General features: G+C 37.2%; 1 protein-coding gene across 2 annotated transcripts in view; it reads left to right on the forward strand.

Moving 5' to 3' along the window:
- Positions 1–17,804, forward strand: part of PAPPA (pappalysin 1) — a 266,709-nt gene that overhangs the window by 218,306 nt on the left and 30,599 nt on the right. For both annotated transcript variants that reach the window (XM_003757073.2, XM_031954192.1), the window contains exons 16-18: positions 743–953; positions 2,043–2,214; positions 13,350–13,497. In XM_003757073.2, coding sequence (XP_003757121.1) covers positions 743–953; positions 2,043–2,214; positions 13,350–13,497 — 531 coding nt within the window. The remainder of the gene's footprint in view (positions 1–742; positions 954–2,042; positions 2,215–13,349; positions 13,498–17,804) is intronic.

Here is a 17,804-nt window from a genome sequence, read left to right on the forward strand (position 1 = left end):
TAAAAACAAAAATTTTGTTTTGTGGGCCTTTAAATAAAGAAACTTCATAACCCTGCGTGAGGGGAATAATCATCTTTAGCTGCCGCATCTGGCCCGTGGGCCATAGTTTGAGGACCCCTGCTAGAGGCACAGACAAGTCTGCCCAATATATCTGGCCTTTTAGATGAACCTTAAAAGTTCAAGAGAAGGTTTAACTGGTCTTGAGTCATAAGCATGCCATTGTAAGATTTGTTAGGAGGTTCTGATTTCAGGGGAGACTACCTGTTCTTGATTGGGCCAGTGACTTCCCCTCTCCTTTCATGGCCTGAGATATCTTGTACATAAAATGAGATTTGGAAAGTAGATATCCCTCCAGGGCCACTCAACAGGATAGCAGGATTCTTGACTTGAGAGTCAGGGGACATGGCTTTCTGCTGTAGTCATAACTCTGGTAGGTTTCTTCTCTTTTTTACTTTGAGTAAACCATTCCAAAACTATAGACATCAGTTTCCTCTATGATATGATAACTTATAGACTCAATCTTTTCTAAGGTCATTTCTATGTCTAGAATTCCTTATTCTATTATGTGACTTATTCTATATACTTTATATACTTAACATACCATCTTTCTTTATTCTAAGGTAAATTTTAAGTTTAAAAAAAAGTTCTAATTTGACAGAATTCATATGATTAATAAAGGTAATATGAAGTTCCACTTTCCCATTGATTTCTAATGCTAATTCTAAGTATGTCTTCCTAACAGGAAACAATAGCTTTTTGACATGTATGGAAGATGGGTTGTGGTCCTTCCCAGAGGCACTTTGTGAACTGATGTGTTTGGCCCCTCCCATTGTACCCAATGCTGATCTCCAGACTGCTCGATGCCGGGAGGACAAGCACAAAGTGGGCTCCTTTTGCAAGTACAAGTGCAAACCAGGTTACCACGTGCCCGGCTCCTCTCGAAAGTCAAAGAAGTAAGTGAAGCTAAAAACATAAGCAAGGCATGTGGAGGAAGGAAAGTTGGTCAGTAGGCATCTGAATCTATTATCATGTGTTAGATGATATTATTATCATATCATTATCATACCAACACAAAGAATCTATTATTCCATGTTCTATTGTGGCTTCTAAAGTATAATCAACACAAAAATCAACAACTCTTTACCGAGTACCTATTATGGCAGCAAGTCCTATGCTGTCATGGGGGCACCAAATGCAAGACTACCCCCATACAATATTCCTACAAAATGGTCATCCAATTTCTATTTGAATATCTCCAGAATCAGAAAGCTTGCAGCCTCCCCCCAAAATTCATCATATTGCTTGGAATGAATAGAGCTCCCACCTCTTGGTTCTAGTTCTTTCCTCTGGAATTCTCCTCATACTTTTTCTACATGTCATACTTAGACATTTTAAAAATCACTATTTTTCTGGAATTCAGTTTCTTCATATATAAAATGAGGGGGTTAGACTACAGATATCCTTTTTCTAAGTACCTTTAAACTTTAAAATAACATTATTAGCCCAGCAATCATAAATTTAACTTACTGTTTGTGAATCTTTGTTTTACATCAAGACCCTGTCTCCTTTGAGTTGAGGAAGACAGCTATGGAGTAGCAGAAAGAACCTTAGATTTGGAGACAGAAAACCTAAGTTCAAATTTTGTCTTTATCAATTTCCTTCTACCTGTGTGATTCTGGGAGAATTCTTAAATTCTTTAAACTTCAGTTTCTTCATCTGAAAAATGAACTAGATAATTGCTAATCAGTCTAATTCAGTCTAATCAGTCTAGGTCATAAAACTATATGAGTTAGTAGACAAATATTGCCATTCATCATCCACTCCAACATAGGAGGTATATTGGCAAATTCTTTATGAGGATAGTTAGACCAAACTTACTTCATAGATACTTACAATGTTATGTGTACTCCTTGGAGTTTGACATTCAAATTTGAATGTTTTAGATAAGAAATTTAGCTAATCAGTCATTCATTACAAAACATTAAGTACTTTCTGTGTGCAAGGCATTCATTCAAATAATTCTTCTCATTTCTTCTTGGAAGACGGGCTTTTAAAATCCAGTGTACCCAAGATGGCAGCTGGCTGGAGGGAGCCTGTGTACCTGTAACATGTGACCCACCCCCACCTAAGTTTCATGGGCTGTACCAGTGTACCAATGGTTTCCAGTTCAACAGTGAGTGCAGGATCAAGTGTGAGGAGAGTGACATTTCTTTGGTAAGTGCCTTTATCCATTTATTTAACTTCAGTTTGCCTCACTTAAACTCTATTTTTCTCAGTTATTCAATGTGAACAATTATATCATTTTCTTTATTAGATTGTTGTGAGGATTGAGTGAGATAATATTTGTAAAATGTTTCACACAGTGCCTGACATATAGTAGATATTTTTAAAATGCTTATTCCCTTCCCCATTTCTTGATTCAATTAAAAAATTTATTTATTAAGTGGCTACTGTGTGTGGAGCACTGTCTTGTCCTTCCTGCTCGTCACAGAACCAAGAGTATAGGAATGTTTTTTTAAGTTTTTCTTTCCTTTTTTTTTTTTTTTTGATGTTTTAAAGTGTAAACTCACCTCTTTTATGAATTGTTCCCTGACTATAGCCCTCAGTGATATCCTCACTCCTCTGAGTGCCTAGAAAACTTATATTCACTATAGCAAGGCTTATCTTATTATATTTCATGGCATTGTGGGGTTCTTTAGAAGGATGTGAAATACTTCTATAAATCCTGTGTCAACTAGACTTCTATTAAGGGAGTTTATTATTGGCTGATAAATGTGTGATGGTGGTGGTAGTGGTGATACTGATGACAGTCATAGATTTTTACTTGAATTTATGTTGTAACTGAAAGCAGAAAACCTAAAAATGAATCCTCATTTTGCTCATTACTGCTTATATGGCTTTGACCAAGTCTTCCCACTCTCTTGACCTCATTTTCCTTATCTGTAAAATACAGATTTGACTAAATAACCACTATGGTTCCTTCCAGATCTAAGGTTGCAATAATAATGATGTTGATTGGGATAATATGATTATGATAAAAACAATCAACAATTTTATATTGAATGCTTCTTATATTTCTCCCTATAGTTAGTACCATGCAGAAGATAATTAAAACATAGTCCTTGATTACAAAGCTTATAATGTATCTGGAAAGGCATAAATAGCTCATGTGAACTAACAATTTAAGTACTAAAAGATGAGGTAATGAATCCAAGTTCCATGGAAGTTAAAAGGAGGTTGAATTCCATATGGCTAAAAGTAGTCAGGAGAGGCTTTATGAACTAGGTAGAAATTTGAGTTGAGCCATGAAAAATGGGAAGGATCTAGATCATTAAAAGAGAGAGATACAGAAGACATTCCAGAAGGGGAGAACAATTGGAACTAAGGCCCAGAGCTGGGGAATAGTAAGTCATAAATAGGGAGACAGCAGGAAAATAGGCATACATAGGAAAAATCATGGAAGGTTGTTTTAGATAAGCTGTTCTGAAAGCCAGCCAGAAGAGTTTTGACTTAATACAGTAGACTAGTGGTATCAAATAAATAGAAATGGGGGCCAATAAACCATGCCTAAAAATCCCTGTGGGCCACATATTGATTTAGAAAACCACACATGTTTATATGTCTCTTTAAAAAAATTAATACTTCAACATGTTAAAATCAGATAAGAACTACATTTTAATCTGGTTCAGCCCCATTCAGAAGTGTGGTGGACCGCATGTGGCTTTGTGGACCACATGTGGCCTGTGGGCCACATGTTTAACACCTGCGGTCAGCTATAGGAAGTCATTGTTCATTTCTTAGGTGGGAGATGTCATAATAAAAAGAATAATTTAGGGAGATTAGTCTGACAGCAAGAAGTTGAATAAATAAATTATTTTTCCCTTAATTTTTTTTGAATATTTTATTTTTCCCAATTACATATGAAAACAATTTTTAACATTTATTTTTTTAAATTTTGAGTTCCAAATTCTCTTCCTGTCCACCCCTTCTCCCTTGCCAAGATGGTACGCAATTTGATATAGGTTATACATGTGAAATCATGCAAAACACATTTCCATATTAGTCATGTTGTGAAAGAAAACAAACCAAAACAAAACCATCAAAAAAAAATAAAGTGAAAAATAGTATGCTCCAATTTGCATTTGAATTCCTACAGTTCTTTTTCTGGAGGAGGATAATATTTTTCATCATGAGTCCTTTAAGATTATTTTGGATTATTGTATTCCTGAGAATAGCTAAGTCATTCACAGTTGCTGTTATTATGGATAATCTTCTCCTGGGTCTGCTCACTTCACTTTGCATCAGTTCATATAAATCATTCCATGTTTTTCTTAAATCATCCTGTTTGTCATTTCTCATAGCATAATAGTATTCCATCAAATTATATACCACAACTTATTCAGCTATTTCCCATCTGATAGACATCCTTTCAATTTTCAGTTCTCTGCTACCACAAAAAGAGCTGCTATAAATGTTTGTATAAACAGATCTTTTTCCTTTTGGACACATTTTGTAGAATTTTTAATTTTTCAAAATGCTTTCAAATACATTTTTTATTTACTCTCCATCTACCCCTGTGAAGTAACCTTGATAAAGTATCATTGTCCCTATTTTGAAGTTGAAGATCATAGAGTTTAGAGCATCAAATGACTTCAGAGGTAATAAAGCTTAAAATTTTCTCCATTCTCCCTTTTACCAGTGAGGAAACTGAAGTTAGACCCCAAAGAAAAAAATTGTAATTCTCCAAGATAAGAGTATCATAGCCATGTACTGCAACCTCACTATAAAATGACTGGAGATCAGTGGGGTATACGAAACATATAAGAACTTGCAAGCATTACTAGGTTATATTTCTAATAAGAAGTAGCCCAGTCTTTCAACGCCTAATTATAAAAAGCTGAAATCATTAATTCTAGAGTTAAAAAAAAAAGATTTTAATCATAGCGAAATAACTTTTTTTTTTTTTAACAGAGGAAACAACTATTGATCATAGGGGGAAAGTGATTTGCCATAGTGCCACAGCCATAGTTGTGGATTTCACTTGGTAACAAAGTAAAATGTCTCATTGTTTGGCTTTGTAAAAAACAAAAATTCACAAGTATTTTGATTCAGCTTCATGGCAGAGTGGAATGCTGCCCATTAACTTGCTAGCCTGTTGCTTGGTTTCAGGAAGTACATTTGGTAAGATGCCAAAATGTATCTTAACATAAGATCATAAATGTAGGACTGGGAGATATTAACAGTCCTCTTCTCTCTCCCTGCATTTTGCAGATGAATTGACTGAGGCCATAACAGAGCAAATTACTTGCCCAAGTTCATATGCATAGTAAGGCACAGTGCCAGGACTCAAATCCAGTCTCTCTGACTTCTAACTACTGTTCTTTCCTCTGTTACTACATTACATTTCTACTCAAACTCACCCTTAACTTCCTACAAGTAGAGTTCAGGGGATGGTTGGTCATTCTGGAGACTTATGATTCCACATATACTTCATCAATAAAAAGAGACACACAATGGTGAATAGAAGAAGAAAATGATTGACTCTTTAGAAAGTCATGCAAAACATACATCCCAAACTATATATGGCCTTTTAGTTCAAGTCCAAGTGCCAATCACAACTGAATTTAGCAGTAAGTATCCAATCAAAATGCTACGTTCTTATTGAACTTAAAGTTCAATAAGACTGGGTCTAACTCAGTTCTATTAGCTCAGCCCCAAATAGACTTAAATTGGTTATTTAGTCTCTGTGGATCAAGCCTCCAGATTTTTTTTTATTTGATTGGCTGGTATGTGCAAGTCAAAAATCCTTGAGTGTAATGAATATGTGTATTTATGGGCATAGGCACGTGTACATACCAAGAAGGAAGAAAGAGGGCAAAGGACAGAGGCAGGAAGGGATGAATGCCATGATCCCCTTAGACTGCTTACAGAAAAAAATGTTAGTAAGTGTTACACAAGCCGCTGTAGCAGCAAGGCCAAATAATATTCTGGCCGTGGTCATGTTATCAAACTGAAACCCAGTCTGTCTGAAGGCTGCCAAGTTACTTTCATGGCCAGCTTGTATTTAAAGAGAGGAAAATGTAAATTTATCGGAGGACTACAGAAGGGCTGTTTGGCAATATGAGCAGGAACCTGGAAGCAGGAGAGCAGGGTATCGCTTGTCAGTTCAAAGAATGAAGCACTTCTTGCCAAATGGCTTCTAATACAATTGACATTTCTGAGGTTATTCTGAAAATGAATTTCCTCTACCCTCAGACCAACAACCTGAGAGCCAATTCTAGTATTCACCTCAGATTCCCTCTTGCTGCCTGTAAACACAGTACATGTGGATAGTACGGGACATTCAAAACCCAGTCTCCTCTATCTTGCCAGCTCCTCTCTTCTGGACACTGGGAAGCATGCCTTGTTTCAAACATGCAGGATGTATTGGACTGTGTTTTTAACTTTTCCAAATGCTTTACTACATACTATTAAAAAATTTCATGTTTAGTAACCATGTATGCATGGTTAAAATGGAAACAACCACCATTGCACACATTTACCTCAGTCTTGTATTAAAGATGGCATTTAAACTAAACATTTCTGAAAGCTTTTATTCTCAAGCAAACACTCGTTTTCTTCTTCCCTCCCACTTCACCATTTCTTTCTTTATTACATAACTCTCTAGAAGTTTATTATAGGCCCATAGGATTCAGAAGTAGAATAAAGCTCAGAGATCATGAGGATCTTTACACATGAGAAAATTGAGACTTAGAGAGAAGTGTGCTGTCTAATCTGACAGCTAGTAAATGAGAGGCAGGAGGTTTGGATGTAATGAACACTGACCTTGGAGGCAGAGAACCTGGGTTTCAAATCCACATCTGTCATAACTGATTATTTGTGTAATCAGGCAGATCACTTAACAACTCTGGACCTCTCTAAAATGAAAATGCTGGACTGGATAGCCTTGAAGATTCCTGGCAGTTCTAGAACTAGGATCATATGAAAGAGCAAAACTAGGATCTGAACCAGAGGCCTTTAATATCCAAATCCAGCGTTCCTTCCATTGTCCAGAAGCACTGCTTCTTATACGAACGGTTTGGGGTTTCTGCTGCTCAGAACTTCACTTCTCACTGCCTGACCCCACTGGAGGAGAAAGTACAGGGAATAGGCATATCCTATCTGGGATATTTCATATTATAACTGTAGTTCAATTTGATGGCAGTCTAGTTCCTACCTGTGATTTTGTTACCATAAAGAACTCCCTGCATGTAAAATCCCTTACTCATTCAGATTTAGCAACTCATCTCTAAATTACAGTATTAGAGTTGGCTTGAACATTGAGAGGTCAAGTGACTTGCCTATGGTCACACAGCTGGTATATATCAGAGACAGGGATTGAACCCAAGTCTTCATGACACTAAAGTTGGCTGTCTATCCACTCTTCCATGCTGGCTCTCTTAGACATGCTTTTTTTGTCTGGGTTCCTGTATGATGTAGTAAATTATCTGCGCTCTGGTTACATCTGCTTGTCTCAAACCAGGCCCTAAAAACAAAAGACTTTGCTTTGATAATTTTACATTTGACCCAGAATCCTTTGATGAGGTTTGAGTCTGATACAGTACATTACAAAGGCAATGAGTATATCCTGTAGCATTGTGCTGTAGACAAAAGCACAGGGTCCTGGCTCTGACAGTAATCAGCCATGTGGCTTTGGGCAGGTCATTTCTCTTAGTCTCAGCTTCCTCATCTATAAGATGCAGACATCAGATTCTAATTCTAATGTCCTGAGAAGTGTGTGTTGAGAGATTAGAAAACAGATCTTCCTCTGATGCTCTGGTTAATCATGTCTGAGCTCTCTCTTATTCTTACTGCAAAAATAAGAGTATATGGTGCTTCACCAAAAAATTAATTTATTCTCACTTATTATTTCATCTCTTAAGCTGATTGATAATTTCTCCCCAATGGATGGTAGAAGATTCTAGAAAACAGAAAAGAAGTAAGAACATAAGTTGTTTTATTCAATAGTTAGTTAGGAAGCAGACAATGAGTGGTAGGACATAGATTCAAATTCAACTTCAATAACTTCTTGTCTATGAGAATTTGGGCAGATCATTTAATCTGTTTCCTTATTTTTAAAAGGAAGAGGTTGGACTAAATGATTTAAGCTGCCTCTCAATTCAACTATTCTCAACTGTTTTTTTTTTAATTCTTTTTGTTATTCTCTTAGCACCAGGCACAGGCAGGACCTTCTATATTTTGGGATGGTGGGGTTTAGACCTGTGATATTCATAGTATTGAGATTACCCTATGAAACAACACCAACCAATGCAGCTTGGCAACTTATGTTCTCAGGGCCACTGAGATTTGAAATGATTTGACTAAGGTCACATAGATAAGTTGTAGAATTGGGTTTCAAACCCAAGTCATCTCACACCAAAAAACATTACTCTTTGTCCTTGGCACACAAGCAAATTGTAAATGATTCCTGAATTAAATTCTAAAGATCCTTCCTGTGCTAATAATCCATGATCCTACAAATAAGAAGAAAAATCCTAAATGAAATCCATAGTATTTACATCCTGGGGCTTTGGAATTAAGGGAGCTGGGTTTGGATCTCAGCTTGGCCACTCAATACCTACATGACCTTGGCCAAATTATCTTCTCAATTTCCTCATCCATAAATTAATTGCTAGGTTCTTTTTAAGTTCTACATCTATGATTCTGTGACCAGGAAGGTATGTTCCAAATTAAACCATCATAAAAGACTGGGGTTCTTGAATTAAAGAGCATAAGATAGAAATCTTGTTATAGAAGTGGGAAGGAGGGGAAGAGACTGGAATATGAACATTCCAAGAAACTTGAATAATTCACTTTCTGTTATAGTAAAACTGGTGGTATGACAGAGGTATATATATTACATGTAATCAACTACAGTCTATGGTATTGAAGCAGGGTGAAGGTGGAAGTCATTTGGAAGCTATGGAGAAATCAGTCTTTTACTCAAGAATAAACTGATTTCAGGAAATGTTCTCTGGTTATCAGAACCATGTTACTCCTCAGAATAACTTGTACCCTTTCATCTAAATCTTAAGGATCATATGGTTTCCATAGAAAATGATTACCCTAAGCAAAAATATTTATAAAACCTTCAGAAAACATATAAGGACAAAATGTGTAGTAAGGTAAAGATGGAGGGGGAGATATTGACTACAGCTTACCCAAAAAAGATGTAAATTATTTTAGGAATAAAACTTGTGATATGTTTCTGGTCATAATAGGTGATAATATATACTTGTACCCATAGAAGAAACTCATGTTTGCTTGGCATTGGAATCCTTAAAGACCAACCATGGATCAAAAATCCATACCCAGAAAGGAGACTTAAAGGCCATCAAATCTAATCCTTTTCTTTTTACAGATGAGTAAACTGAGACCCCAAGTTAAGTGACAGATAATTATACTTTGAAACCATCTCCTCTGTCTTAACCCAGGTCTCTTTCCATTATAAGTGATTCACCCTGACAGTAGAAATCATGGTGCCCATTACAAACTATAGGATATTTGGTACTAGGCAGAACAGGGATAGAAATTTCTGACAGACTGGGAGACTAGGAAAAGTGATTTCCCTAAGAGAGATTTTAATAAGCTATCAGGAAGGATGAGAGGTAGACAATGTGAGATTCTGAAATGTATCTGGCCCATTTTAGAAATCACCTAATTTGCAATCCCCTTCCTCCTTACACACACACACACACACACACACACACACACACACACACCCACACCACACACACACACACACACATCATTCCCTTCCCATTTTGTTGATTCATGCTGAAGTTCCTGTGAATTTATAATACTCCAGGCATTGGGGAATGAGAAGAGACTATAGGGGAGAGAAAAGTCACGTGGTTACTGAATTGGTGAAAGGCCCACAAAAAAAAAAAAAAGATTGCCCTTAAATCTGCCCAGAAAGTGCCATGAGGCTAAGAAAATTAAAGCATTATATGGAAACAAGTTTTTCATAACTTCACATGTATATAATCGATATCAAAGTGCCTTCTTAAGGAAAGGGGAGAAGACAGACAAAAGGGAAAGAATTTGAAATTCAAAATTAAAAGAGAAAAGAATATGAATTTTTTACATTATTGGGAAATATTTAATAAAATAAATAAAAACATATATGCTAAAGAGGGAGAAAAAGAAAATCATAGCATTTTGCGGCTAAAGTTTGAATAATTTAGGGAGTCTCTAGTCCAACTGCCTCATTTTCCAGAGGAAGAAATTGAGGCTCAGATAGAAATAGTGAATTTTCCCATAGTACCCCAGCTACTCAGAGATAGAATCAGCATTCCTGATTCCTTTTGTTATTGTTTTCCCCTTCATGAGAAAGAAGTCCCACTTTCCTTAGTTTTCTATAGCCTATAGCAATAATAAAAATCAGAATTTATGTAATCCTTTATGATTTGCAAATGAAAGTTTAGGAAGCATGTATGGGATAATGGAAAGAGCTCTAGACTTAGATTCAAGAAACTCAGTTTCACTCCTGTCTATTACTTATTACTTGTGTAATTATCAACCATAATAACAGTCATAATAATATCTAGCACATGCATAACACTTTAAGATTTGCAAAGCATTTTACAAATATTTTCTCATTTTATTCTCACAACAATTCCAGGATGTACATATTATTATCATCCCTTCTTTACAAATTAAAAACTGAGGTAGATACAAGTTACTTATCCAAGTTCATGCAGCAAAGAGTTTCTACGGATGGATTCAAATTCAAGTGCTTTAACTCCAAGCCCTACATTCTCCTTCAGAATCTAGCTGCCTCCAATCAATCATACAACTTCAGTGAACTTGGCTTTCTTCCCTGTAAAGTGGGAACAATAGTTGTGCATTCTTTTCCCCATAGTACTTTATAGATTATAGAGTGCTATAGGAATAGGAACTCTTATATGAACCAATTCTGTACTCTTGTAAATGGTCAAGGAGTAGCCTTCTGGTGACCTACCACCAATCTAGAAAATTCTCCTCAGATCTTTCCATTATCTTATTCCCAAGAAACACACTTTATATATTTCTCAGGTCCTCACTTAAGTTAAAATGGTTCGAAATTATCATAGTAGAATCCAAGTTAGGGTTTAGTCTCTCTGCTACAAATTTGATTTCAGGGCCAGCTTTGTCCCAGATTATGCTGAGGTCTGCAAACCTTTTAAGGTCTGTGGGCCAAACTCAAGGGAGATCTGAGCCAAGTTTCCAGGAAAATTGGGGACGATTTTTGGTTTCTGAAAGAAACCAGGAGAATCTTGGGGATGTGGGCCCAGCTGGGGGTCAGTGAGAGTCTGGGGTTTGCTAATGTCTGAGATACAAAGCTTGTAAGGAGAGAACCCACGTGAACCCACATAAACTGACATGAGTTCACACAGAACCTTGGGGATTCAAAGCCATGAAGTTCCCTGCAGCTGTGTGTTCAGGAAGGCCACCCTATGCTTCAATGCCAGACACATTTCGACTAATAATACTGCTGAGTGACCATACTTCCTGGACCTTCTCCTGTTGGCCTGTGGGAGTTAGAGCAAGAGGCCCCCTTTCTCTCTCAAATCCTGTTTCCTCTCAGCTGTTTTATAATCATAGAATCATAATCATAAAATGTTGGAGCTGAAAAGAACCTTAGAGATCAAATTTAACACCCTAATTTTATTTTTATGCCTATTAGTCACTCTAATAAGACATTAAAAGTTTACAAAGACCTTTCCTTACAATAACTCTATAATCTAGATAGTATAATCATTACTATTCCCATTTTAGAGATGAGAAAACAGAAGCCCCAACATGACAATGACTGGAACATGGCATGGATGCATGCTGATACAATGAGCTAGTTCTATAATTCTGCTTAGCAGGCCAGTGTTGCAAGCCCATAGTCCATACTTGTTTTCTCATCTACAGAGAAAACGGACAATTGTATTAGTGAAGGCCTGGGTTCAATTTCTATTTTAATTTAAAAACCTGAAGCTAAACACTTATCACCCTTTTAAAGTAGTCTAAGGAAATGATTAGATGTCTAACTATACCATATTTCCCACTCATTGGTGGGGGAAGAAGACATCAATATCTCCTGGAAGTCTCAATTCTGTCACCTTCCTATTCTTGCTAGTATTTCTTTCACTTTTATTTTCTTTACTACCTAATAATATGCTCTGTATACTGTAGGTATTAAATACATATTCTAATAAACTAAGAATTTTGTTGTCCATGTCCCACCCTAAGAGGTAGACAAGGTAAGGCAATCCTTCCCAATATAGGAAGCTAGATCAGAGAGGTTAAATGAATAAGAAATTTGGTGGAGATAGAGATATCCATGGTTGCTCCAACCTGTGGGAGGAAAAAAGTCAAACTTCGCTTGCCTTCTTAGGAAATCCCAAGGAATTGACTTAATTGTTGGTTTGATCAGTGTAAAGCCATTATACAAAGAGAAACTGTCATTACAAATCCAGGCAATTGTATTTATGGAAAAAATTATACTTGTGTACTAAGAAATGGGCTAAGAAACATTCAAAGTACAACTCCTATAAAGTTCATTTGGATTTCTATAAAGAGAATTACCTGAATGAAAAATTAAGGGGATAATTGAACTGTCCTTTTCTCTATTAGAACTTATGCTCCTTCAACAAGAGAACTGTTTGGTTCTGCACACATCTATTGTATCCAAGATCTACTGTAACCTATTTAACATGTATAGGACTGCTTGCCATCTGGGGGAGGGGGTGGAAGGATGGAGGGGAAAAATCGGAACAGAAGTGAGTTCAAGGGATAATGTTGTAAAAAATTACCCAGGCATGGGTTCTGTCAATAAAAAGTTATTAAAAAAAAAAAAAAAGAAAGAAAGAAAGAAATGAGTCAACCACTCAAAAAAAAAAAAAAAAAAAGAACTTATGCTCCTTGAAGACATGTTAACTTTTATCTAAACTTTGCATCTTTCCCTCCTCTGACAGTTGATGTCACGGTAGATAAAGTGATGGGCTGAAAGTCAGGGAGATCTGACCTTCAACTAACCCTGTACAAGTAGCTTCCCCTCTGTCTGCCTCAGTTTCCTCAACTGTAAAATGGAGTTAATGATGACATTTGCCTCTTAGGATTGTTGTGAATATCAAATGAGATAAAATTTATTAAAAAATGTTTAGCACAGTGCTTGACACATAGTAAAATGCTATAGAAATGCTCATTTCCTCCTTGCAGACTCCATGAAGACAGAGCCTGTTTTGTTCTTGTCTTCATATCCCCATAACTTAGTGCAGCATCTGACATTTAGAACTGACTTATGAAAACTTGTTGATTGATTGTTCTCTGAATCTCAGGGTCGTGGGAGCAATGTGATTCATTGCCGAAAAGATGGTACTTGGAGTGGGTCATTCCATGTCTGCAAAGAAATGCATGGCCAGTGTTCCCTACCTGATCAACTCAACAGCAATCTCAAGTTGCAGTGCTCTGGTGGCTATGAAATAGGTATGAGATGGTGGAGGGGTGGTGATGGTGCTGTGGATATGGATAGAAATTCTCCCCTTTTCTTTCCCCCTAGTTGAGTGGGATTGGTCCTATGAAACAGGGATGCTATGGGGAGGGTTTATTGCTAATATACCCTGGTGGAATTGGGCTCGATACTTGAAAAGCAGAGCTCCTGGTGTACCTCAGGATGCCCCTTTGAATGCCCCTCATCAAAGGATCACTTTGTCATAGATAGCTTCTCATTTTGGCAACTCCTCCTAAATACATTCCATCTCAGCTTTTCTATTTCTACTTTTTTTCCTCTGATAGCATTTAGAGACCCAGCATTAAAAAAAGTCCCATATAGACTTGGGACTTGGTATATGGTATTAGATGTGGCTCAGTGCCTAGTTTCTGCCATACTAGTTTCCAATTTTCCCAGCAGTTTTCATGAAACAGTGAATTCTTATCCCAAAAACTGGGGTCTTTAGGTTTGTCAAACACTAGATTGCTATAGTCATCGACTATTTTGTCCTGTGAATCTAATCTATTCCACTGATTGACTACTGTCATTTCTTAGCCAGTACCAAATGGTTTTGATGACTGCTTCTTTAAAATATAGTTTTAAATTTGGTACAGATCCACTTTCATTGGCATTTTTTTTCATTAATTCCCTTGAAATTCTTGATCTTTTGTTCTTCCAGATGAGTTTTGGTCCTCAAATAAGAGATTATATAGAATCTTAGTTATAGAAGAGAACTTCAAGGTTATCTACTCTAAATTCCTACCCAGGGCAGGATTCGGCATCCCTAACAGATGGGTTGAATTCAGTGAAGCCATACCTGTCTATGTATTGGCTATGAAGAGTAAAATCACTAATTAAGGTTGATGAAAAGCTTGGAGAAGAGGAAGTACTTTTAATGTGGATAAAGTGAATATATAAACATGCAGAGACATGGTTACACTTAAAGTTAGGGCATCTCCCACCCTCCCAGAACCTTGTGGGTGGCCATACCCACACTCCTCATGACTGACTCTTACAATTTTCATCATCTGTAAAAAGTGAGGGTGGTGGTAAGAAAGAAAAGGGCAGCTAGTGGCACAGTGGATTGAGTGCTGGGCCTGAAGTCAGGCAGACCTACCCTAAGTTCAAATCTGGCTGTGAGAACCTAATCAAGTCACTTTATCCAGTTTCCTTCAGTTTCTTTCTCTGTAAAATGAGTTGGAAAAAAGAAATGGAAACCATTCCAGTATCTTTGCCAAGAAAACCACAAAGGAGTCCATGAAGAGTTGGATATGACTGAAATAGATATAGCTGAATAACAACAACAAAAGCAATGTTCACAGTTTCCCTCACAGGCATTTTATGAAGAAAATATTTTGTACATATTTAATTGTTCTAGAAATAGGAGTTGTTATGATGTTCAACATTATTATAGTTTTTTGCCCTGTTTGGCATTTTCTTTCTCAAAGAAAGAAAAGAAAAATATTTACATGATATTCAACATTTCATTTTTTTTAAACTGCTCCTCCCCACCCCTTTTCCCTGCTCAAAGAATTTTTTTTTTTTATGATCTAAAAACCTGGGAAGCAGGAGGCAGAGAAAGCCTCATTTCCCTCCTGTCCCTCACTCTTTCCCTTGCTCGGTTCTTATGGATCTGAAATCTTCAGCCCAAATCTATTTGCCAAAGAGCTCATTGGTGCCTGGTGCAGGGTGAATCTGATCTAAGGTCACCTTGGACTCCATCCAAGAGTCCAAGAGAGAAGCATTTCCTAAAGGACCCAGGGTACCTCATTATAAGCCATCCTCAAGCAGGAGAAGGCCCCACAGCATGGCCCCTTGGGGCCAGTGGCAGCGTAATATTGAGGCTCCAGTGAATTTCAAAACTGTCGTAAGTCATCAGAAAACTGCTGCCGTTCATTCTCTAGGGGAGGAGAGGCAGGAACCTGGATGAGATCACCACTCTGTAATGATGCCAATTACTACTCATATATCAAAACAATGCGGACCTGTTCCTAAAGCAGAAATAGCTAACTGGGACGGGAGGAGGGGAGCAGAGGAAGGGAGGGAAGGGAGCTGAAGGGAGAGAGAATGCATGTAAATATATCTGCAGGCACAGGACTGGTACCACATCTAATTTGACAATGTTTTTTACCCTTGAGATAAGATGACCTTTGTTTACCTCTAAGAGGCTGCCTCTTTTTTAAAAGAACAGAAGTCATAACCCCCTAATTCTCATCTCAGGAATCTGTCTGCCTTGGAAAATCTCCCTTAGAACTGGGATCTTAACAAGGCACAAACCCTGAATAGTCTATGCTTGCAGTATATTTTCCTTTTTTTATTTTCTTAAGATCCTTCTTCTTGACCTTCCTTTTTTTTCTCTTCTCTCATTTCACTTGGGACATCACTCTCCCCCTTGCTTCTAATCCTCTATCTTTTTCTATGCCCCACTGCTTTCTGTTTCTTTATTTTCCAATTTTTCTTCCATTTTTTTAGTCCCTGTACAATTACATGCAAGGCTTTAAGTTCATATTCTCAAACCACAAATGGTCCAAGTTGGAAGAGACTTTAGAGACCTCTTTGTGTAATGTACCCATTTTACAGGCTGCTAGGTGTCACAGTGCCAGGTCTAGAGGAAGGAAGGATAGCCTTTAGCTATGAGACCTTAGATGAGTCACTTAACCCTGTTTACCTCAGTTTCTCCATCTATAGAATGAGGTGAAGAAGGGAATGCCAAACCTCTGCAATATGGTGTAGGGTCATAAAGTGTTAGACACTTCATGTGTCTAGAAGTGAACAACAACTGAACAACAATAACTCCTTTTAAGATGAGGAAACTGAGGCACAGAGGCTCTCTCAGGGTCATACAACTAGACTTGAAACCAGAATGTCTGACTTTTAGTCAATGCTTTATTCTACTATATCACACTACCTCTCAAAGCTAACACACACACACACACATACAACACACACAAAACAAACAAAAAAACCCTATAACACAACAGCATAATAGAGAGGACCTTCTCATCTAGAAGCACCTACAAAATAAACATCCTATGGAGAGGAGCTGTACTTTATTTTGTACCTATTCCAGCCTGCCAACAATGTAAAGGCTATCTTATCTTTGTTCTGTTTAGGCCAATATATGCTAGTCAATATTACTAGAAAGAATAACACAGAGAGTAATCATTAACTGATTCTTTGACCCTGGACTTATCTTTCCATCTCTTTTCTATATAGTGAGGGGTTTGAACTAGGTAACTTTATGAGGTCTTTTTCAGTTCTTAAATTTCTGTCATAGGGTCCCTTCTAGTTCTTACATTGTACAATCCAGTAGAAAGAATTCTCTGCCTTCTCTATATCTCCAACCATATCTACACAAATGTGATGGATCTTTTATAGAAGTTGATAAACATTTTTCCCTCACCCCATCTTCAGAGAGTGGATCAATATAGAATGAATTTAGGCTATAAATGGATCAGGATTAACTTCCTGATGATGAGAAATGTCAAACATTTGAATGAGCAATTGAAGTAGGGTTTTAAATACATCAGGTGTCATCCCTGTTGGGTGTGATTGTGTCCCAAGGGCAGAGAGACAGTTAACTAATCTCTCCCAAGGGGCTAAATTCTATGATACTTTGCCCACCATGAAGGATGATTCTCTAAGAGATACAGGTTTGATGTTAGGGATGAGAGGACTGAAAAATTATTCTATATGAGAATGAGACGAAGGAGTTGCACAGGAGTAGTATGGAGAAGAGAAATTTAGTATGGACATGATATTGATTTCGAGTTTTTGAAGTGCTGTCCTGAAGAAGGATTATATTTGTTGTGCTTGACTCCAGAGCTAAACCTGCTTATTAATAGATGTTCCAGAAAGGCATATTTGTTGTTGTTGTTGTTTTTCAATTATTTCTTACTCTTCATGACCACATTTGGTGTTTTTTGGATTTTGGGTTTTTTTTGGCAAAGATATTGGAGTGTTTTGCCCATTTCTTCTTCAACTAATTTTACAGATGAGGAAACTGAGGCAAACAGGGTGAAGTGATTTGCCCAGTCTCACACAGCTGGCAAGTGTCAGAAGCAGGATTTGAACTTATGAAGATAAATACAGACCTGATGCTCTATCCACTGTGCCATGTAGTACCACTAGTCAGATTACAATCAATTGATAAAATTTTGATTCAGTGTAAAGAAGAAGGAAAAAAAATCTCAACTATTAGATCTGTCCAAAAGTATTATGGGATGCCTGCCTAAGTATGGATTCCACCCCCCTCCCTAGAGATCTTCAAACCAAATCTGAATGACCCTTTGCTGGACAAGAG

This window comes from Sarcophilus harrisii, chromosome 2 (assembly GCF_902635505.1).
Source record: "Sarcophilus harrisii chromosome 2, mSarHar1.11, whole genome shotgun sequence".
In the NCBI taxonomy this organism is placed as follows: domain Eukaryota; kingdom Metazoa; phylum Chordata; class Mammalia; order Dasyuromorphia; family Dasyuridae; genus Sarcophilus; species Sarcophilus harrisii.